General features: G+C 39.0%; 1 protein-coding gene across 1 annotated transcript; it reads left to right on the plus strand.

Annotated features, from left to right (window-relative positions):
- The first annotated feature begins 1,011 nt into the window (after positions 1–1,011).
- Positions 1,012–23,446, plus strand: LOC306872651 (docking protein 1-like). The gene is made up of 5 exons (XM_079421317.1): positions 1,012–1,426; positions 15,483–15,776; positions 16,376–16,466; positions 19,642–19,814; positions 20,823–23,446. Exons 1-5 carry the CDS (start codon positions 1,370–1,372, stop codon positions 21,936–21,938), a joined length of 1,731 nt encoding a protein of 576 aa, XP_079277443.1. The 5' UTR covers positions 1,012–1,369; the 3' UTR covers positions 21,939–23,446.
- Positions 23,447–23,979: the final 533 nt, after the last annotated feature.

Raw genomic sequence — 23,979 nt, forward strand, 5'->3', positions numbered from 1 at the left:
CCCTCCCCCATATTCTTTCAACAATTGTTTATTTGTAGTAAAACAAATCATTAGAAACATATTTAAACAATAAAATATGTAAAAAATTAAATAAAAACATACATACATGACACACTCTGACCAACAGATGGCAGCATGGCTGAACGAATATTGCTGTCCCCAGCATCAGACGTTAGATTTATCAATTCATATTTTTCTTCCATTTACATTATTTTTATTGTAAACGTACAAATGCATCCTTGATGCTGAGTAATACAAGACAACAACAAAATACAAATACAGTTACAGAATATAATGATTTTTTTAAAAGTATATCAATAATAATAATAATAAAAACTAGAAATTACAGTTTAAATGCGGACAGTCTAATGTGAATGTCAAGCTGACATTATGTGTCATTATGAGCAGTGTTACTTTCCTGCCTCCCACTGCATTTGTGGTTCACTCTTTGCTGACCCACTTATGTTTTCTCACTGTCTGACGAAGATGAAATTATATTTTACTATGAAAACGCACTACCAAAAGTTGCTGACATGCACTTGTGTAAAGCATCCCAGAAACCAACTTTATTGTAGTAATGCAGATGCTTTTGATTCTGATCTTCACTCCAGGTCTTATCCAGGTCTCATAAGTTCTTGGCTGCATTTGACTTATTTATTCTACTTTCTGGGTTAATAACTTTATGACAGGTATACATCATAACAAATACTTATGCTGAAAAAGTATGTTTTCAGCCTCTTACTGCTTCAACCCATTATACAGACTTCCAACTATCACAATTGTATCACAGTGATAACACCACAATTTGCATGTGGTGCTATGCGATGCAATGTTTAATTTATAAGAGAAAAACATAATTATCGCAATGCTAAATGAATGCTGATGGGTGAGAAATAAAATAATGGATTAATGCATGGATGTAAATATAGTAACTGCACCTGTCTTGTGGTTTCTCATTGACAACATTATAACAGGGATGACAACATACATTTAGAAAAAAAAAAAAGAGTTATTATTGCAAGTGAAAAGGTTTCAGGCGTCATGCTTGTGTTTGTGCTGAGGAGTAGGTGGGAGGAAGGCTGTGGGCGCGCGCTTCCTCTAGTCTATAGCGAGGAGAGAGAGAGAGAGAGAGAGAGAGAGAGAGAATCCAGGACCAGCAGCATGAAAACCTTTCGTTTTAACATTTCGCTTTTTCCCTCCAAACATTAGTTTAACTTCTAGAATAATTTTAATGAATTCCCGTCGAAACGCCCCTGAAGTAAAGTTTGCCAAGCGGAAGTTCGTGCGGTAGGAAATCGGAAAAAGTCGAAAGAGTGAGAAATATATAATAATCGTTAATCTTGCTGTGTAGAGAAAGTGTATTTTGAGAATGGACACTCACGTTAAGGAGGGACAACTGTACGTCCAGCATCAAAAGTTTGGAAAGGTAAGAGCTTGTCGCATATGTAGTGTTTGATTGAAGAGGCAATGACAGATGAAGATGTCTGACATGATAAACCGGAGAATCTCACAAAACACTAGTTTAAACACGTGCCAGCTTCTTATATATAATCTTTGTATTCACGTAAGGATGTTCTATACTTTTTTCCCACTAATTTTCTTCAGCGACTCAAAAATGTAATATGGTGTAACCATTAAGTTAACAAATTTAACAGGTTTTTAATCTGTTAATATGTCTGAAACATTACTATCAAGAGGATTTGAGTTTTTTATGATTAGACTTAATCAAAATATGTGACATTAAAAAAATCAATAAATAATTAAAGACTTTGACACACAATCATGAGGGTCTGATGATGTTCTGTGTTTTAAGCTTGCCACGTGACAACAAAACAAATATCACTAATATTTTGAAACTTAATTGCATGGCTGCTTTTTAAAAAAAATTAGAAATACAATGAAAAAGTATGCTGAATGACATAAGGTAACATTTCTCTCCCCTTTTTCCAAAAAAATTCAGTATATTAATGAGACTTCAATTAAGATGCAGATATATAATATAATATGATTTTTAATTAAGCACATATCATAGTCATAATAATGAAGAGTGAATTTAATGTTTTAAATGTATTTTAATGAACTTTATAGGCAAAAATGAGCATTTTATGTTAATGTTTTTAAATATAAACTTACCATTAAAGACAATTAAAATAGTTTCATAAAGAGTAAGAAGGACTGACTCTATTCCTCTTGTGGAGCATGAGATGGTCACATGAAGGAGTGCATCAGATCCTGTGCTTCAACACATCTTCAGGTTTCAGCTCTCAGCATGCATATTCTGTTTTTTGCGCCACTAACTATATGAGATTCAACACAGATTTAAGGCTGGACAAACAACCTTTTCTTTCTCGTGAGTGATATGTAACCACTAACCAAGAGTAGGTTACACATGCACACGGCCAGCTGTGTCTAAATAATTTCTGCTCTCTTGACTGTCCACGTGCAGTGGAAAATGCTACATCACAGACGCATGACCACAAAAGGTTCTGTTTGTTTTCTCTCTGATTGAATATGTGAGGCATGTATTTTTGTCATTCTTTAGACATTGATATGAGTCACATGTCTTCAGTCAGACCTGTGCTGGATCAAAAACATCTCGCTGGAGCAATGGCTTGTCATTAATTTGTTATTCACTTCCTCTGTCTGAAACTTCTTTGTTATGTGGAAGTAAGCAAATTATGAGCACAGCTACATATCTTTACCCTGAGGCAACAGCAGAAATTCAAATTGAGCATTGATGGACTTTAATGCTACCATTCATTCATGTAGGTTTCACTCAGATCAGGAGCACATGGAGGTTTTAGCATAGTTTAATAGCAAGTACAAGATGTCTTGACAACAATAACAGAGGGTGATGATAGAATCACACTGGATCACACTGCTGTGAGAATTGCTATGCTGAAGGTCTAGAAGATAAATTGTGCTGTTTATACATGCAGGTGAAACCAATAAAAGTACGAACAACACAACAAATGCAACAGAGTGAATAAGAGATGTAGGAGAAGAGATGTTATATTGTGCACAAGCATGCAAGTGGCATCATGAAAACAAGGTTGCACTTTAGGAAACCTAAAACCCCATGCCCTTCATTGTTGATGTAGTTGTTTTTGTTTGGTAATGAAAGTCAAATGAGTTTGCATAGTTTTGCTGGAGGCTGGAACAAGCATGTCACTTTTACAGCTGTAGGCTCGTGACTTACACTGTCAAAACAGTTGAGGAGTTGGAAAGACAAGGAGGGACAGGAAAAAATCACATGGAAATGTTGTACATGAAACCGTGTTTAAAAGTAATGTAAACATGATTAAACTGTTTCTCTTTTTTCTTTATCTAGAGGAGTCAGATTTCAAGATTTCACGCACTACATTCGTAAACCCTGCATAAAAGTTTTTGTTTTCATATTTTTGAGCATTAACATTGCCATACAGCATGTAATAACTGCTTGTGTTTAAATAACTGCTTGCCCATTTATGGAAATACCACAACATAGAGAAGTAGATGACTCGAAGATAAGTCTTCTTAACATTGTAGTGTTACTTTGTGTAACTTTTTTCAGTTTTTAATGGGTTGCTTGTTGCTAAACAACTTTTTTGGTACATTCTACCGCTGCATTGTTTCATACCATACACCTTAAGCATTGTGGGTAAAAAGGTGTGAAATTGCCAAGAAAATGTGTGAACAGTTTCATAACCCAAAAGTTAAAACCAGAACTAAATTAAATTGAGTATTAACCCTTTTGGACACATTCACATAGCTGTGGAGATAAACAGTAGGCTATCACTGCATATTTGAAACATGGCCTCTACTGCATGGCGCCATCATTACGTGAGACATATCGTGGCAAACCCTGTCCCAGTCCTTAGACTTGTTTGTGTATAGAGAAGATGAGTGATATAAGCTTTGGGCTTTGCTTACTTTTTCCTACAACTCAAGGAGTACTCTGTTCAATAAATGATCAAAGGCATACTGTACAAGAAATGTAAAGCACTAATGAATGAATTAATTGAAGCACATTACACATTTCTGATGTTTCCTAAACAGGGCAAACTCTAGTCTCTTCTGGGCTTTGTTCTGAAATGTGTCTTGCATGCTGTTCTATTGAATAATGCAGGGGTTCCCAAACCTGTTTCAGAGTGGTTTTTGCTCGCTTAAGTGCTTCATTTTCAGCATATAGTTTTAAAGGTACTGTTATTACTTGCCTTATTACAAAAGATGCTGCATGTGTACACGGGTATGTACTGATTTTATTAGCAACAATCAAACAACGATATGCTTGAAAGGAAGGCTGTGGAAAGTTTTTAGTGGTGCAGTGTCTTTACATCCACTGACAGATCAACGTCTCGAGTTTGACAGTCTAACTCGACTTCTTTATCTAACAGCAGTATTGCTCTTGTGATTGATGGACAAACATTTGTTGTTCAGAACATACCTCAATGAGTGCGGCATGCATTTGGGAACGCAATGTGCACCAGGTCTGCTTTATTTACATTCACATTGTTTTGGACAGAAGTTTACAGCATTTCACCAATATTCTGCCAAAATAAAACCTCAAGGATTTGTTGTGTTAAAAGCATGAGTGACATAATTTAAGACATACCTATTTGAATTGTAACTTGTTGTGATAGGCTCTCGCAAAGAGTGTACCTGTTGATGTGTTAAATTGTTGAAATGTTAACAATTTTTGCAAGACATACTTGTCTTTTTTTACTCAAATACACAAAGTGAAAAGTTTTTTTTAACTTGCATTTGCCAAGCCACCACTTTGTTTTCTGGTATGTTTTTTTTTTTTTTTGTAAGTGGGAAGCCGAATTCTTGCACATTGTGCTGTGAATAAAGAGTTATATTTCCTTTGTCATTTCCAAGCATGTCACAGAGCTTCAGAAATTTGAGCTTTTGCTAATTATTTGAGAATTAAGATGCAATTCATACTATTAAATGGTCCCCTAATAATATTAGTGTTTGGACAACAGTGGAAGTTTGATGTTTTGTCCATGTTCATTTCCAGTTTCTTGAACGGAAGTGTCAGAATACCTATTTGGTAATGGCTAAATATTTGCTGAAGGGATAATTCATTTTGGTGCCAGTGTTGGGGATCAAGTTAATGTTTTATGTATGAAAATAGTTATATAAAAGAATTAACTGCAAAGTTACTAAATCATTCACATTTATTGTGACATTGGCTACATTTTAACAGGATAGTCACTGTGCCCTGCAGTGTGACTGTCGTATTTTTAACTTTTACATGAGTATGCTTTGCAAGAAGTAGACTATTAACAACAAGAAGTTATTTTTCTAATTTTTAGTATTTTCAGGTTAAATTGAATTACGTAATTTAATTACAAAATAAAAGTAAGTGTAATTAGTTACAGTTACTAAGAAAAAATATGTAATTAAATTACAGTTACTTATGAAAATGTTAAAGATTATAAAGGGGGTTACATCTGATTTTTTTCACACACACTCCCACATACAGATTTAATTGATTTCTGCAGTGACTGCTCTAAAATATGAAAGACCAATGTTTCAGAAGTTTATAATGTAACATGCTTATCCGATAACTCTTATATTTCCTATATGGGTTTATGTATATGCTTTATTTTTTTTTAAGATTAACAGTTTTTTTTTCTAAGGCATTGTTAGATTCCAGTGTCTCCTGTCATAGCTATGCAAAGATTTGATTTCAAAAACACTATCATAGCTATTAAAATATATTTTGTTATGATTTTAAATCTGTATTTAACCTCAGAAGGATTTTAAAGTAAGTCTGATTTTGTGGTGGCTGTGCTTCAAAGGGGACATCGGATGCCCATTTTCCACAAGTTGGTATGATTCTTTAGGGTCTTCTCGAAATGGTCTCAGTAGTTGTGAAAAACAACACTCTTTTTACCTTGTCAAAAACAGCTCTGTTCACAGCGACTCGTTTCTGTTCATATCTCTTTACATGATAATGAGCTCTGCTCACCCCGCACCTCTCTTCTGTGAAAGAGCAAAGGCGATTCGCAAATAATCTTAAAAAATATGTGAGACTTACTACTTCTGGAGGTGCAGCTGGATCATGAACAATAGGTACTGATCCATTCTTGAGTTTTAACTTTTTAACAAATCCTGCCTTGAATTGTCCCTCATTCAGAAAACAGTCTGGAGCAAAATGATTTGCGCAGTCAGACATAAACAAATTTAGTGAAAGTGAAGTGAAGCCAAGTATGGTGACCCATACTCTGAATTTGTGCTCTGTATTTAACCCATCCAAGTGCACAAACACTGTGAACACACAGCGGAGCAGTGGGCAGCCATATTGCTGCGGCACCTGGGGAGCAGTTGGGGGTTCGGTGCCTTGCTCAAGGGTCTCACCTCAGTCATGGTATTGAGGGTGGAAGAGAGCGCTGGTTATTCACTCCAAAATCAAAATGGCTTGATAATGGAGACTGTTTAGGTTTTTGGGGGATTAAAAAAAGGGCTTTTTTATCATTTTAAATTTTTTATCATTGTAGGGTGGTTGTGTCCACACACTGCCAAGACACATTTGTAGATATTTGTCATCCAAGGTCTCCTTTAAAATTAAAATCTTATAATCTTAATTCAAGTGATGAAGGATTTCGAAAGTCTGACAGTTATCAGTGTTGAGCACAACTATAAAGTTAACCCTGTCTGCTTTACATGTTTGAAAGTGATTAACAGTTGAAAACACTAGGAATTTAGAAAAGTAATCAAAAAGTAATCAGTTACATTAATAAAGTAATTGAAAAGTTACACTACTTGTTACATTTCAAGTAGGGTAATTTGTAATCTGTAAACTATTACATTTCCAAAGTAACCTTCCCAACACTGTTTACTGCTAGAATATTTTCATATAAGCTGTATATTATGTTCTTTTACTTCATTATAAAGCCTCTTAAAAAGTGCAGCAGAAGCAGACTCACATTTCATCAGATTACTTTTGGATTCAGATTTGAGGAAGTTATCAGTCACTCTCTTTCTCTCTGGTCATTTGCATAATTTCCATCCTGCACAGTATATTCCTCAAGTGTTGCCTTATATGGCTATACAAGATGCTCTGTAATTCAATAATGTACTTTCATTATTATAATGTATTATTTAATAATATATTAATTCATTTTATCATTTCATTTCATTTTTGTATTGGTTTAAGCAAGGGATCTGCAATGTGATAATGTATGATTTATTTTATGTAGTGTTTAGTTAAAACAAGGTTTGTCTTTGTATCCATTGGTGTTAGTTTAGTCTTGTTGGTACAGTCCTCACTGAATGCACATGTTAGATAAAAGGGGCAGTTTTTAAAAGGAACATAGATACACAAACACCTGCAGTGTGTGGAGGAAACAGCGCATGCTGGGTAATCTCATGCATCTTCTATACCACATTGCCATCTGCTGTCTCTACAGTAGCTTTTGGCATTGTGCAATGGTCAGGTGTTGGATTCTGTCTAAAATGTAGACATTTTTGATTTATTGTACTGTGTTATCTTAAAGCTTCTCCTTGGAATTGGTAATTGGAAGAACATTAACCCTTCACTTGATGGGTGAACTCTTATGACTGTCTTGTTGTGTACAAGGGGTTGATTAAGGCAGATGGATGCTTGAATGACCCAACAAGACGCCTATTCAGTACGCTGAAAGTTACTACTGAGGAATGCAGACTTGTGAATAGAATTGTGGTGAGGTAGGATTGCCATTAAAGTGAAAGTGTAACAATTTACATAGTTTCATAGCAAATGGCTTACTGTAAACTCATGTTCTTCAGATTACAGAGTAAAGTACATTCCTCCTAAACTTTGTTGCTCATAAAATGAATATATGAATCTAGCAGTTTATCCAACTTTTCTGTTGAGACATGATTACTTTATATGAAATGAGGATGAGTAAATGCTAAATTTGTATATTTTTTGAGTAAGCAAAACCTTCAGATTGAGAAATCTACTCTTCCTTGATCTTTTGAAATATAAGAGAGTCATTGTAGTATGAAACTCCAAAAACAGTTTTTATTGAAACCAAGCTGCCAATAAGAACAAATAAAAATAGATATAGATGCTAAGTTGTCCAAATGTGCAATTTTTAGTTGTGGAATATAATAACTATATTTGTTTTTTTATGGTTTTTGTTGTTTTGGTTATGTTTTTAGCAGCAAACACTCAAGATGGGTTTGGTGAACACAGGGATAAAAAGTACCCCATGTGTACAATGAAATATACTGCTGTATTTTTGATGTTGTGGGCCTATATTTCTGCTGGAGGTCCTGGACATCTTGTTTAGACACATGGCATCATGGATTCTATCAAATACCAACAGATAAAAAAATCAATAAGTGACTGATTCTATTAGAAATCTTATAATGGGCCATGTTTGGATCTTCCAGCCGTACAATAATCCAAACACAAACCTAAAAAACAACACAAAAATGGGTCACTGAGAACAAAGCCAAGCTTCTGCTATGGCCATTCCAGTCCTCTGACCTGAACCCTGTAGAAAATGAGTGGGGTGAACTGAAGAGAAGAGGCACCGTCATGGAGCTGGGAATCTAAAGGGTCTGGAGTGATTCTGGATGAAGAAATGGGCTCTGGTGTTCTGGTCAGGTGTTCTCTAACCTCATCACGCATTATAGGAGAAAATTTAGCGCTGTTAAACTGGCAAATTTTGGAGGTTTCAAAAAGTATTGAATAAAAGGGTGCTGTTAATTGTGGCCAATGTGTATTCGAGAAAAACATTTATTTCATAATGATATTTCCTCGCATTTTAAATTCTTATTATCCAACGAAAGGTTAGATTTTTGTGAATTGTTTTAATAAAAGATCAAAGGATTAACAATGCAGATTAATTTTCACAGCCTTCTTTGATCATATTTACCAAGGGTGCCGATATTTTTGGCCATGATTTTATAGGGAAGTCGTGGCCTAATGGTTAGAGAGAGACGGACTCGTAACCAAAGGTTGCGAGTTCAAGCAGGAATTGTCAGTGGGGGAAGTGAATGTAAAGCGCTCTCTTCCAACTTCAGTACCACGACTGAGGTGCCCTTGAGCAAGGCACCGAACCCCCAACTGCTCCCCGGGCGCCGCAGCATAAATGGCAGCCCACTGCTCCGGGTGTGTGTGTGTTCACTGCTGTGAGTGTGCTTAGGATGGAATAAATGCAGAGCACATGGGTCACCATACTTGGCCACATGTCACGTCACTTTCACATATATATATATATATCACAATGCTTTATGTAAGGAATAATTGACGACAGGCCATTGAATTATTAGAAAAAAAATGCACACGTTACACCTCGGGTGTGCATTATTTTTCTAATAATTAAACGGCCCGGAGTCAATTATTCCGCTTATACTACAGTTGCCACACATCAAGACATCGATCAGATGATATATTTCAAGGTATTTGTCCGGTTTTTCAACTTAAATCGCTATTGTGAGTAGAATTATTTCTTCCGCATCTCATCCAATGCCTCCGTTGCTAAATCCAAAACGTAATTTTAAACCGTAACGGAGGCTTGAGCTGTTGATAGCAGACTAATGCAGTAAATACAGTTAATAACTAAGTTATGAGAGAGAGAGAGATTAATGTTACCTCTGTGAGTCTGTGCGGCAGCAATGTCTCTAGTTATAGTGAGACTTTAAGTTAATTTTCTTCATGAACAGCGCCGTTGTTACCTCGCTTGTGAGAAGTCATGTAGTTTTTTAAATTCTTAAACTATGTAACTGATAAAATGGTCAGAGTAGCTCTAACTACGTTAGCGCTTATGTTAGGTGTGTGCAAATTATGTGCATCTGCGTGAGAGAGAGAGTAGGCTATGTGCTTTCCGTACATAGTAGAGAATGAGAATCTACGTCACGCCGCGTTGGATTCCGCCATGTTTTAGGTCACACTCAGTAGCGCACAGTGTAAACACGCAAATCACCACAGAAAAAAGCTGACCGTTTACTATTAATATTTTTTGAAAACCATCTTACATACTCTTAGAATAAAATGGACTAACATGTAAAACTTTTTAAATAAAAAAATTGTTCTGTGGTTTGTCTGAGAGGCTGCAAATATTCATTATTCAGTCTCCTTCACTACAGTGGTACTGATATAGGCTAACTGCTAAAACACTTTGGTTACAGTAGCAAAACCATGGCTATTTTTTTTAAAAGGGAGAATACATAGCTAGATCTTAAACAGTGGATCGTTTAGCATTGTTATATATCACAATTGCCCAGTAAATCTGCTCAGTGTAAAGAATTAAGCCATTATAGAGGTAACAGAACTTACTGTAAGCGGCTTTGAAACGATGTGTATTGTGGATGCTATGCAAATAAATAATGAATGATGCAAGCGATCAATAAATGAATGAATGAAACTTCATCCTTACAAACAAGTGGCCGGGGATTAAAGAGCTGCCACAGATTATATTTCCATATATGATTTTCTTTTATTTGTAGTGTGAGGGCTTACAGTTTAATGCAAATCACTGTATATATTAAATCTACAGAGATAAATTATTAAGCCATATCTTATTTGAGTTATCCAGTTTCAGTTTAACTTTCATCCAAGTTCCATAGTGAATGTAGACATTTTGTAGGCTATTATTTTATGTTCATGTGATTCAATTTAAGATTGCGTTGGAATGATTAACGCTTACTGTATCAACATAGCGTTAATCAAAAGTAGAGGTATTTCATGCAGACATTGATAAGGGCTATGGCATCTGTTAATGTCTGCAGGAAATATCTCTGCTTCCCTTCCAGGAACTTGAGCTGCATCGACGACGCTACGGGAACGCCTTCAGCGTGATCGCGCTCTGAACTAGAGTGTAATCTGTCCAATGAAAGGGTGAGATGTCATAGGCGGGTGACGTCACCGACCGGGAAGCATAAAAGCACGTGCGGCGGAGCCGGTGTTTGCTTTTTGTCATTCAGCAATCGCCTCTCTGTCTGTGTGTATTGTCCTTGCCTGTTGTGAGTCTTATTTAGTGTTGTCTGTCTCTCGGCACGTCTCTTCATCCCCGCTTCTGGTAATTATGGTAATGTGGCGGTGTTGAGTGAGCACGGCTATAGAGTGATGCCCCGAGTGGAACAGACGCTCGCGAGCTATCTGTCCCCTCGCGCGGCGTCATCTCTAAAAGCCTACTAAGCCACTGCGTACAACTTCAGCGCTGGTGGGCAAGGGGTACGCGGCTGCAGGTCAGGCTGGTGCGTGTCTGCACACTATGGCGGTGCTGCAGGCGTACCAAGCTGACCTGCTCAAAGAGCTAGATGAGGGAGAGGAGCTCAGGCCTGAAGATATCACTGAGCTCCGTAAAACCGCTGATCTGTCTCTCCGCGCCACCAAAGAGACCGCCCGTGCCATCGGCAGGTCTATGGCAGCACTGGTGGCGGCGGAGAGACATTTATGGTTGACTCTGTCCGACTTACAAGATAAGGACAGGGTCCTCCTTATGGATGCCCCGGTTGCGCCTTCTGGCCTGTTCGGCGACACCGTAAATTCTGTTGTCGACAGCTACCAAGAGGCCCGTAAACAAGCGGCGGCGTTCCAGCGGTTTCTCCCTCGCCGGTCTCTAGCTCGGAGGGCTGCTGGGCGGGAGAATGACACAGAATGATAAGAGCACACTTTTTAACATATTATTTTATTATTTAACACTCAGCATTTAACTTTAGCGCTGCAAGCCATGCATACAGTGCATGAGCAGATTTTCTGGTAAGCAAAACAAGCACTTTTAAATACCTCAGTTTATTGTCGTTACCATGGCAGCCAACAACAGCACACCTTAACCCTCCTCACATATTTATATTTAGTTATATTGAAAAAGTTTCAATTCAGTAGATCTTTTTCACCCCGTTTTAACATGTATTTCTATGAAGACTGGCCAGCTGTCAGGCAAGATGGGGATAGGAGCGGCGGCACATAATATACATGTTCTGATTGGTCAGATCACCTCTCAATCAAGCTCTTTGCGAACTGTCAATTCTCGCGTGTTTTCATGACAAAACGTGGTTTAGGGACCGAATCGAGTAGTTGGGTGACAGAGTTGTTGTCAGCTCGTGTAGTGTGTAACACCTGGTTGCGGATTATTTACATAAAGTCATGTAGTGTGAACACCACAACGACTAAAAGACAGACAATCAAGTCATGTAGTCTGAACGGCACAGAGATCTGCCGACGTGTAAAGTCCTGTAGTGTGAACTTGGCTTTAGTAGACCATCTGGCAGCGTGGAAACTAATGCCAGATGTATCTCAGTGGGTCCTGCGCACTGTAGAGAAAGGCTATCGTATTCAGTTCGGCACTCCGCCGCCGCCTTTCAACAGGGTGGTTCCCACGTGCGTGGGCCCCGAGCAGACTCTGATCATGGAACAGGAAGTAGACACTCTCTTGAGGAAGGAGGCCATCGAGGTGGTCCCTCCTCACGAAAGAGAGTCCGGGTTCTACAGCCGGTACTTCATTGTTCCAAAGAAGGATGGAGGGCTCCGTCCCATTTTAGATCTGCGTCAGTTGAACCACTCAGTCAGGCGACTGAAGTTCAGGATGCTTACACTCAAACAGGTCGTGTCTCAGATCAAGTCCGAGGACTGGTTTGTCACGATAGATCTAAAAGACGCATACTTCCACGTCTCCATCCTTCCCACTCACAGGAAGTTCCTGAGGTTTGCTTTTGGGGGCAAAGCTTACCAATATCAGGTCCTTCCTTTCGGCCTTGCACTCTCACCCCGCACTTTCACGAAGTGTGTGGATGCTGCTCTGGCTCCTTTGCGACTCCAGGGCATCCGCATACTTAATTATATCGACCATTGGTTGATCCTAGCTCAATCGGAGCAACTGGCGGTTCTCGCACACATGAAAGCGCTGGGGTTGAGGCTGAACGCCAAGAAAAGTGGGCTTTCTCCAGTTCAGAGAACCTCTTATCTAGGCGTGGTGGGGGGAGCTCCTTGTCACCGCGTAATGCTAGCGACGGACGCATCCCTCACCGGTTGGGGAGTGGTCATGAGTGGCCACCCTGCCCGTGGTCTGTGGAGCGGTCGCCATCTAACGTGGCATATCAACTGTTTGGAAATGTTGGCCGTGTTTCGTGCACTCAAGCACTTTCTGCCAGACCTGAGAGATCACCATGTGTTGGTGCGCACCGACAGCACAGCGGTGGTCTCTTACATCAACCATCAGGGAGGTCTGCGTTCACGCCCCTTATACAAGCTCGCGCACCAGATCCTTGTGTGGTCCCAGGGTAAATTTAGCTCGCTGAGAGCCATCTATAACCCTGGGTATCTCAATGTGGGAGCAGACATCCTGTCGAGGCAGGGGGGAATGGATGCTTCACCCCGAGGTGGTGAAGCAGATATGGAGAGTATTTGGCCAGGCTCAGGTGGACCTTTTTGCGACTCAGGATACAGCGCAATGTCCCCTCTGGTTCTCTCTAGTTCCTCCAGCTCCTCTGGGACTGGACGCTATGGTACAGGCTTGGCCGAGGCTTTGTCTGTATGCTTTTCCCCCGATTGCTCTGCTCCCGGGAGTTCTGGCGAGAGTGCGCCAGGACGAGGTCAGCCTACTCCTGGTGCGGAGACTGCCACTTTGACCCAGTTAACTGCCCGATTGGTACAGTGCTGGAGTTCCTGCAGGCCCGTTTCTCCGCAGGGGTAACTCACTCCACCTTGAAGGTTTACGTGGCGGCTTTTTCGGCCTAACACACCCCCTGGTTACATGTTTCCTCCGCGGTGCGCCGAGGCTGAGGCCTCCAGTACGACCCCGTGTCCCTACCTGGGACCTGGCTGTGGTTTTAGAAGCTCTCTGTAAGCCTCCTTTTGAGCCCATTGAAGAGATCTCTGATCACCTTCTCACCTTAAAGACTACCTTTCTCTTGGCGATTTCTTCTCTTAAGAGAGTTGGGGATTTACAGGCCCTTTCAGTGGCCCCCGTCATTTCTCGACTTTGCGCCGGTCTGGCCAAAGCGTTCCTCTACCCTCGAGCGGGTTATGCCCCTAAAGTCCCTTCTTCTATATCACGGCCTGTCGTGCTACAGGCATTCAGTCCTCCTCCCTTCCGGGAGCCCAACCAGCGGAAGCGTAATTGTATGTGTCCAGTTCGAGTACTGGACGCATACGTCCACAGAACTGCCCTGTGGAGAAAAACAGACCAATTGCTGGTATGCTTCGGTCCTCCTAAACGGGGTCTGCCTGCTTCTAAGCAGACCCTTAGCAGGTGGATTGTGGATGCTATTTCTCTTGCTTATGAGTCCTCCGGTCTCCCCTCGCCTATGGGGGTTAAGGCTCACTCCACCCGGGGTATGGTGGCCACTAAGGCCTTTCTCGCAGGTGTTCCTGAGCAGGACATCTGCAACGCTGCGGGGTGGTCCACGCCCCTTACTTTCGTCCGCTTCTATGGCCTTGATCTGCAGGCCACTCCAGGCTCTTCTGTTCTTTCGCCCTCATAGTGCTCCTGAGGGATACACACAGGTCAGGGACTTGGAAGTCTGGTGGCGTGGGCATCTCGTTCCTGTAGCGTCGTCGACGCAGCTCGAGTTCCTGGAAGGGAACGTCTCAGGTTACGTACGTAACCCTGGAACGTTCGCCGTGCGTTTCCCTGAAAATAATTGCACACCTTAGAACGTTTGTCAGCCAATCAGATTCAAGCATTCAACGGCCCCATAGTATAATCCTATACATCTATTAGCCTGGCTTTGGTAGTGTGTACACGGCATTAGTAAATACAACAATCTGCATCGCAACAGTAAAGCAGGTTGGAACATTTTTTAAAGTCATTATTTTTTCTTGTTGCGTTACAAACAATGTGAGAAACTGACCCAAACTCCTTCTCTCTCACACACACCTATATACACATGGATGTCTTTTGTTTGCTGCAGAATTTGCTTTTCGTTGTCCATCTGGAGGAAGGGGCTTGCAAGTCATTGTCAAGTTCCTCTTGTTAACCTCAGCATTATGATCCAGATGCTAAATAAAGAAAGTGACATAAATTTGGCACTCTTCTTGTACATAGATTTTATGGCCTTGATTAAGGGGTGTTGACATCAACAATAATTTACAAGTACCTGGAAGATGATCAAGTTTTGTTCCATATTGTGACATACAATATATCAATGTGAAATGAATTATTGAAAAAAAAAATATATTGGGTGGGGACTTGGTTCTGTCCTTTGGTTGTCGATTGGATGGCAGATCTGAAAGTGATCATGAAAACGATTTTAAGGTAACCAATTGGAGAGGTTCAGCATACATTAGCAGAGAGAAGTCATTGTGTAATTGACATTTTGATGAAAAATGACAGGATCAAATACATTAAAAAAAAGAAAATAGATGGAGTGATTTTCCAGTTTATGAAGACTTTGATATGGTTAGCAACATTATTTAACAGCCTATATTTTGTGTATGTGCATGTATTTTCAGACATTTATAGACCCATAAGTGAATAATAGTTGAATTCCCCCAAGACACTGCTGGTTCTTCATCGAAGAGTAAAAACTTCCTCTTATCCCTCTCTCCTTTTTAGAAATGGAAAAAGAACTGGTTTGTACTCTACCCAGCGAGTCAAAACGGCATTGCACGACTTGAGTTTTATGATTGCTCGGGCAGCGCCAGTGATAAACCTAGCACTAAGAAAATGGACAAGAAGATCATTCGTCTGTCAGAATGCATCAGCATACTTCCTGCTGTCACTGAAACCTGTCCCAAAGAAAACATGGCCGCCTTCTGTGTAGAGACCAATGACAAGACGTTCGTCTTTGCAGCTGAGAAAAATGTTACCAACGAGTGGGTGGAGAAGATGTGCGAGATTGCTTTTCAGGTGAGATGAGACTTTTTAATGGTTCAAGGCTCAGTGTGGTGAACACTTGTGACTTTGACAAGAATGAGAGACGTGACACAGTATTTGCTCATTTTAATAATAAAAAAATTATAATAATACATAATGAGAATAAAATTGTCCAGCAGTGAAAATTTTGAAGGCATAAACAATAAATAAATAAAATTATTTAATAAAAATACTGTATGAATAATCTTAATAACAGCCTCTTAATTATTGTTTTACATGGCCAGGACATTTCTTCATTTGATTCAACCTTTAAGACTTTTACCCTCTGAAAGCCCAGAAGTTTTTTTTTTTTTTTATATAGCTAAAAAAAATAAATAAAAAATTATAAAATTTCATAATTAACTTGCCTGGTTAAATAAAAAATATAAATCAATGATTGACATTTTACGGGCTTAACCATAGATTTGACAAGCATAATAACCTTTTAACCATGTCTTAAGTTGTTCTGAAACATGGAAATCCATTCCAGACATGTTGATAATTTCCAAAGGGAAGGACATAGCTGCCTCTATACTAACTCTGCATCTCTCTCCTTCTGTCTCACTTTCTTTCTCTGTCTCTATCGCTCTAAGGGAGGAAGTGGTTCTCTTGGTATTATTGACTCAAATGGACAGCAAGAGCTTAAAATGGCAGAGAATCTCATTTATTTCTCCAGAGAGGAAGGTAAGAAGCGACATGTGACATTATTAATTTACTCATGCTTAAAGTGTTTCCACCAACTGGTTTAAATTGTGTGAGCCAGGGTTTTCTTCTTTTTTTTTTTTCATTTGAGCTCCATGTGCTCATTTCATAATATGCAGTGAGTTTCTCAAAGCTTAGGACTTGACGTCACATCCACTATCAATTCAGTTGCTTTTTGGTTGCTAGACTGAATTTACATGCACACCCAGACCAGCAAAACTGCTCTCAGTGAACAGACAGAAATGTTCTGTTAGATGCAAATGGACTGCATGCAAATTCCCTGCTCATGTTAGTCACAATGCCTGAAATATTAGAGCTCTTGAATGTGGTTACACTTAGCTGTTTCCAGAAAGACATAGTGTGCCATACTCATTTTATTTGAATAGTCCCTTAGTAAAAGATGCAAAGGGATAATAAATGAAATGGAGGAGGACAGAAAATGGAGCAAAATTTCAGGCATTTCCCCTGCCCCCTCCTTCAAGGCTGGCACTCACTTCATCCAGTGCTATGCTAGGTAAACAGTCAAGGAGTCACTGGTAAGTTCACTCAGTTCACAAACTACCTCCTGTTCCAGTGCATTCTAGAGTGTTTCTAGGGAAATAGTTTGCGATCACTTCTGTTTTTAGTAAGGGCAGCACTGACTTCCTCAAAGAGTGTGGGAGCTGACATTTAAAAGGCTTGCAACGATACAGTCTTGGCACTCAGTTAACTCCTTTTGTATAGAATGTTTCTGGCATGACAGTGGATATTAGAGTATGAAGCATGGGTAATGGTTGTTGGTGCTCTGTCCAGTGTCTGTTGGTATTTTGTTTGAAAGCCAATCCAGAGATGGACAAGAAAATGAATGCAGATTAGAGTGGAGCAACTCAATTTGTATGTTATCAGTTTGCATGGGAATATTTATAGAGGCAGAGGAAAGTAGGGTAATCAGCGCTGATGGCCTGTAGTCTCTGATAAGCAGAAGAATATCTTTGCTGAACTTAGCAGGGAAATAACATACAGGACCCATCAAATGAAAAACATCCTGGTTGTACTTTTTTTTTTTTTACATTGTGGATTGTTCCTATATGATTTGAAAAAGACCAGTGTTGGCTAATTTCCTGAGATTAAAAAAACTTTCAGTTTTACTTATAAGCCACACGCAAAATTATACAGTTATAAACTGTATAGAACAAATCTCAGCAGCTTTATATTGTCAAATGTAAACTATATTATCGTCCTGGTCTAAATTGCTAAATGTGGACATTTAGGTATTAAAATGATGAAACTCTATAAAGCTGCTTTGAAATGATGTGTATTGTGAAAAGCGGTAGGCAAATAAATAGTTTCGACTTGAAGTAATACTTACCTGGGGGAAAAATATATCTGCATATATATTGACTATTTCAATTACTGATAAACCTATTGGTATCTATAAAAGGCAGTGACATAATGACTTGAATACACCACTTAATGATTACAGAAAAGCCTCATTAAAATAATAAAATAAAAGGCTTTTTAAAATAGTTTGGCAATGTTTCTTTCATCTTTATTAATATAATTCTTTAGAAAAATATACTTTATTAATATGTGATAAACTTTTGTTAACCAAATCAAAGTTATGTGGGGCAACCAACATGCAGAAACAAACATAAAACATGTAAATGATATCACAGAGAGGACTGCAGACCCTCAGGACTGTGTCAAGGCCAGTAAGTCTCTGGAAATATCAGATTTGACCTTTTAATAAAACCATAAAATTAGTTCAGATGTGATGCAACTCCCCAAAAGTGTAATCATGATTATTTAAAAATACTTTTTACCTTGTAATAATGATCAGGATGTGTATACTCACATGGATTGAAGATCTAAGGAAAAAATGTATTTGCTTTTTACATAATGGATACACATTACATTTTCAGAATTTTCTTTGTACCACTGTGTTTTTACATGCAAAACACAAAATATATGTCCAAAGTACTTATGTGTAGAATATGTATAGTTAGATCTTTTAGTAGGTTAGCCATGTGTATGTTCATAATTGTTTATTTATTTGTACTTTTATGGTTTATCTGTCTATATTTATGTTTAAATACTGCATGTACTGTACCGTAGTCCTGCAAAGCACGACATTTGGTTCCATTGTATGTTTCCACATATAGTGAAATGACAATAAAGCTCCCTTGACCCGTTCATTTTTTAAGAACTTGATGTGTATTTTAAAGCTGCAGTCTGTAACTGTTTTTGGTTAAAAATTATCCAAAATCAAATTTTGGACAAGTACATAACCAGCCAGTGTTCAAAACCATCTCCTTAACTTAGCCCGATTCACAACGGTAAGCTTTTTGCTGGAAATACAAGTAAAATACAAATACAGGGCGCCGTTTGTCATCATTACGTCTCGTCCGTAAACAAAGAAAGAGTCCCGGCTATGGAGGCTATACGTGAGGATGCTGCAGGTGCCAGATCATTAATAGTCTTTTCTCACAGCAGCTGGAATAATTACATTTATCATTTTTTAATGGTGGATTGTAATCCAGAAAGGTTCGCGCAACAATCATCTGTGACAATTCACCCATAGTCATCAGTATAGGTAACGCTAATACACACTAAATTCACGTAGTCAAGCAATGTTGATGTTGTTAATATTAACATTTAGAAAACAAAGTATAACAATAATAATAATTTGCATGGTTTGATGTGATAAGCGAGAATTAGATTTAATCACCAGAACATCAGTTGGTCAGAACAAAAGTGGCAGACATGTTACTTGTTGAGATGACATTTCTGGTGAAAATACTTATTTAGGTCATACTTCCAAGACGTAGAATCTGTGATTCCGAAGGTGCGGTGACTGACAGCCACACATAAACCTCAAAACATTGGATTCTTCCACGCTGCAGATCCGTACCGATGCACAACCCACGTAAAGATGATAATTCCGCAAATAAATGCAATTTGAGGTTTCAAATAGAGATGACGACAAAGAGGCAAGACTTACAGACTGTAGCTGTAAAGTTGATCTATAAAGATATTTATTCCTTTCTTTATAATGTTTTTATTTTTATTTTTGTCATACAAATTATACCTGACCTGTGATATTACTGTAAACTTTAACCAAATTCAGAACAAGGAATTTCATATACACACTTTAACTTGAATCTGTTCTGTTTTGCAGTTAATGAGTTTTGGGTGAGTGTCCAGAGGACAGAAGCATCAGAGCGCTGTGGTCTCTCTGGTAATTACTGGCTTAGGGCTAATGTGGACAACCTTATCCTGAAGGACCCCAAGACTAAAAAGGATTTACTCGTATGGCCCTACAAGCTTCTCAGGCGCTATGGAAGAGACAGGGTGAGTTTTAGTCACTTCTTATTTTGAAATGTCCTCAGTTAAAGCATACTGAGGTTTCAGACCAATAAAAATCAATGTAAATTTCTAACAGTTATCAATTGCATGACATTTAATGCCAATTAATTTCTTCTGTGGCCTTCAACACTGACTGCATTCAGTCTTAGCCTTGACTTTGTAAATATGTAGCTCGCAGACACTCACCCCTTATAATGTAGACTGCTTGCAGTGTGTCTAAATTAATCTAACAGCTGTTTGCATTATCCCAACATAGTTGCAGACAGCTGGCCTCATACTACAGATGACATATAAAGCAGGAACCAAAGCCACTGTTGTTTCCAACTCTGCTTCCTGTCATTACTATAGAAACTGCCTAGGTACAGGAAGCTGGCCTTCCTCTCTCCTTTATGAGTGGGTGGAAGGCAGAGCTAATGTGGTGAATGACTACTGAATGCAGGTCATGATGGTTTGTAAAGCCTGTAACACTTAAGTTGAGGGACCAATTTTCACGATTAACTAGTTGCTTATTAGCATGCATATTACTAGCATAATGGCTGTTTATTAGTACTTATAAAACATATATTAATGTCTGCATGACCATATTTTAGATCCTTTAATACTACCTTACTAACTATTAATAAGTGGAAAATTAAGAGCTTGATGCAAAAGTTGTTGTTAATAGTTAATTAATAGTGAGAATTTGCCCCCAAAATAAAATGTGAATGGAAAGATTAATTAGCCCAGTGTGCTGGGTCCAATTGTTAAAAATATTTTTTAACAAATAAAAAACGAAATTTTGGAAAATAAATAAATAAAATAAAAACACTATTAATACAACTACTAAAATTAATATAAAAACCGAAAATATAAAACAATCTATATAAATATAATAGTATATAATAATACTAAAATTATGATGTTTATTTAAAAAGCAAGTTAAACGTCCATGTGTATAAGAGAATAAAACAAAAGTAATGAAATATCCCAAACGCTTTGTCACATTCTCTACAGGTTATGTTCTCTTTTGAAGCCGGACGAAGATGTGAATCTGGGCCGGGGAACTTCACCTTCGAGACAAAGCAGGGAAATGAAATATTCCACATTGTAGAGGAATCCATTCGGGAGCAGAAAGCCCAAGCCGAAGAACGACACCAAAGCTGTACATCATTAGACTCTGACTGCCCAGCTCTCCAGCAGATCCGTGCAGATCCGTGCTCAGAAGCAAACAGTCGTGAACCAGATGGAGATTCTGGTGGTAGCAAGCCTGGGTCTGCGGATGGTGTCTTTGGTAGAAAGGAGAACGATGGGAAAAATTTAAAGGGCCGAAGCCTTCCAGAGCCTCCACCTCCCGTTGGTGGGACCCCGCCGCGATCTCCCATGCCACGTGGGTCCAAAAATCTGTTAGAAGACCAAGGGAGTCTGTACTCTGAGCCTGCTGACTCAGTGCGTCCGCCGCCCAGTCCAGGAGACTGTTTGTACTCGGACCCGGTGGACAGTATCAAAGTCATGCCTACTCCTAACCCACGTCTCAGGCCGACTGGCGACGATGGGGGTAGCCGCCACCCAGGCATCAAGTCTGATCCATTCTATTCAGACATCTATGATCAGATCAGTCTGGACTTGGTGCAGAGGACAGTGGGATTGGGACTCGATGGGCGAAGCAGGCATCCTGCAGATGGAGGCCCAACAGAGCACATCTACGATGAGCCAGAGGGACGTGCCGTATCTGCACAGCCTATTATCACGCTTTATGACGAAGCACGGTTGGAAATGCATCCCTGGAGAACCAGGGGAACGGAGGAGCCTCAAGGTCACGAGGTGGCTCAACAACCACTGCCAGTGCCCAGACCAAAAGGCCCCAAACCTGTCACAGCACCCAAACCAGGCAAAGTAGCACTGCCCAAGAAAGACCTTCCTCCGCTGCCTCAAATTAAAGGCTGTGCTAACCTGAACAACAATAACAGTAGCAACAGCCATAACAACACGGAAGGTGGCAGAAGAGGTGCTGGTGCAGGAAACAATGCAGAGCTTTACAGTAAAGTATCTAGACATCAGCCACCTCCAGATATGTGGCATTCTACCATGCAGCCTCCAGACATCATCTATGACAACTTAGGTGACATTTGACCTAACCTTTCAATTTAGGCAGTCTGGTCTCCTTTTCCTTAACCCTTAGATGTTTAATTGAAGGAAATGTGTTTATGGTTAACAAGGGAGCGCTCAGCGTCAGTGCTCGGATTGAAACCTCAGTTTTGCAGTCACTGACTGTCAAAATGATTGAGAGCTAAGACTGCACAAAACCTTTATGTAGATAAAGCCTTCCGAAAGGGCTTGTACTGGCACATGTCAGATTTTTGCACTTCTTGGGCAAAGTAATCCTGTTTTGTAAATTTGAGTCTGTGACTTTTGTATCGGAAGAGATTATAAAGCACTTGTCATAACACTCGGCTCCCTGGAGAATTTGAGTGTTGTTGTGTGAACGTTATCTGCCATATCCAATTTAATGGTTAAAGTGCAAAGACAAAAAGGTCAGTTTTTGCATGTACAAACCTTGAGTTGTTTGCATGGGGATTGTAGCAAAAGGATACTAATCCACTGCTCTGAGTGTGAGTGTGAGTGTGTGTGTGTTTTATATGTGTGTGAATGAGTCAGCAGCTGTGCTGTTGTTTAACATAATGACGATGATAATAAAATTATAGTACAAGAGAATTCTCTAGTTATTCTTACTTTTCCATTTCCAAAAATTTGCAAGTACATGCATATTGAAGGAAAAATCTGGACTTGGTTTGTTAAGAGGGCATGAAATCACCCTGAATGCCCGAGCCTTCACTCTCAGTCCCTTATTCATCTAGTCCTCTGTTGTCCTGAACAGCGTCTGACATCTGAGGGATAATCCTGATGCAAAGTGAATATTAACCATCTGTGTAAAATAGGGGCCTTACTTCAAATGGGAGTTAAATGTTGGCTGAGTTAATATATGTCTGCCTGGCAGTGTGTGAAGGTACAGACTGTTCCCTGTCCTGTTTTCCTTCTCATTCGCCCTCTCACTCATTTCCTTTTGTCCTCTCTCCAGTCTCCCCAAGTCTTTTCTTTCAGTTTTTTTTTCTTTTGAGCGGACCGCCAAAATCGGATCTATTCATCACATTCTGCTGTATTTTTTCAACGTTTAGTGCTCTTAAGCAGAAAAGCAGTGAATGTGTTGACAGAGCACAGTCCTTCATCTAAAAAGAATGCATTAATTTGGTCCAAGGTCTGACTTGTTTAAAAAGCATAGTTTACCAACATACTGGGTTGCAATGTTTAATTTTAACAGCGGATTACTCATAGGTATTAAAAAAGGAAGTGGACTGACAACATCTCTTATCATCGTCATTTGCAGTCAGTATAGTTTTTGATTTAGTTTGACAGTTATTTGTTTATTTACTTGTTGTTGGATGTAATACAAACATACTGAATAAATATTTGAGACAAGCTACATTTTTTGCAAACTTGGTTCATCATGCTAAGCACAGATGCTTTCTATTTAGAGACCTATGTTACCACTAGAGCTTTAAATAGTGTATGTGTTTTAAGGAGGTGAAGTTGTCAGTTTCAGTTTTGGCATCATGTGAATAAAAAAAGGTATACATTGGTTCAGTTTGGATGCACTTCTCATGTTGTACTAGTTCCTGTTTTCTTGAATGTTCCGTTTATGTTTTCGTTCCGCTGGCCACTTGATGCTTGGATAACCAAACGGAAAACAGAACTGAGCTGTTGTTCTCTGAAGTATGAAGCAAATGATGGGGAAGTGCATTCGTTACATCTTTCAACTAAAGAATCTCCTAGATTAAAATAGAATCGGTCCTGTACTTGAAATACACATCAGTGAACATCATTTTTGCATTAATCACCAATGTGTATTATTAAATACATAAAAGGGACTTTTAACAAAAAGGTTGTAGTATGAACATTAATAAATATTTAACATTTAATTGAACATTTTCTCGACAACCCTTATTACTGATTCTTGGTGCAATTAATAATATAATTGATTTATGGTTAGACAGCATTACTGTATAGTAAATATAAATTATACTGTTAATCTACTGTATGTGTTATGTAGTAATATACTGATTTTGAAAAACTGAGATCGCTAACATTGTTCCTTTAAAAAAATATGATTGTAACA

Source organism: Barbus barbus (assembly GCF_936440315.1).
Source record: "Barbus barbus genome assembly, chromosome: 1".
Taxonomy (NCBI): Eukaryota; Metazoa; Chordata; class Actinopteri; order Cypriniformes; family Cyprinidae; genus Barbus; species Barbus barbus.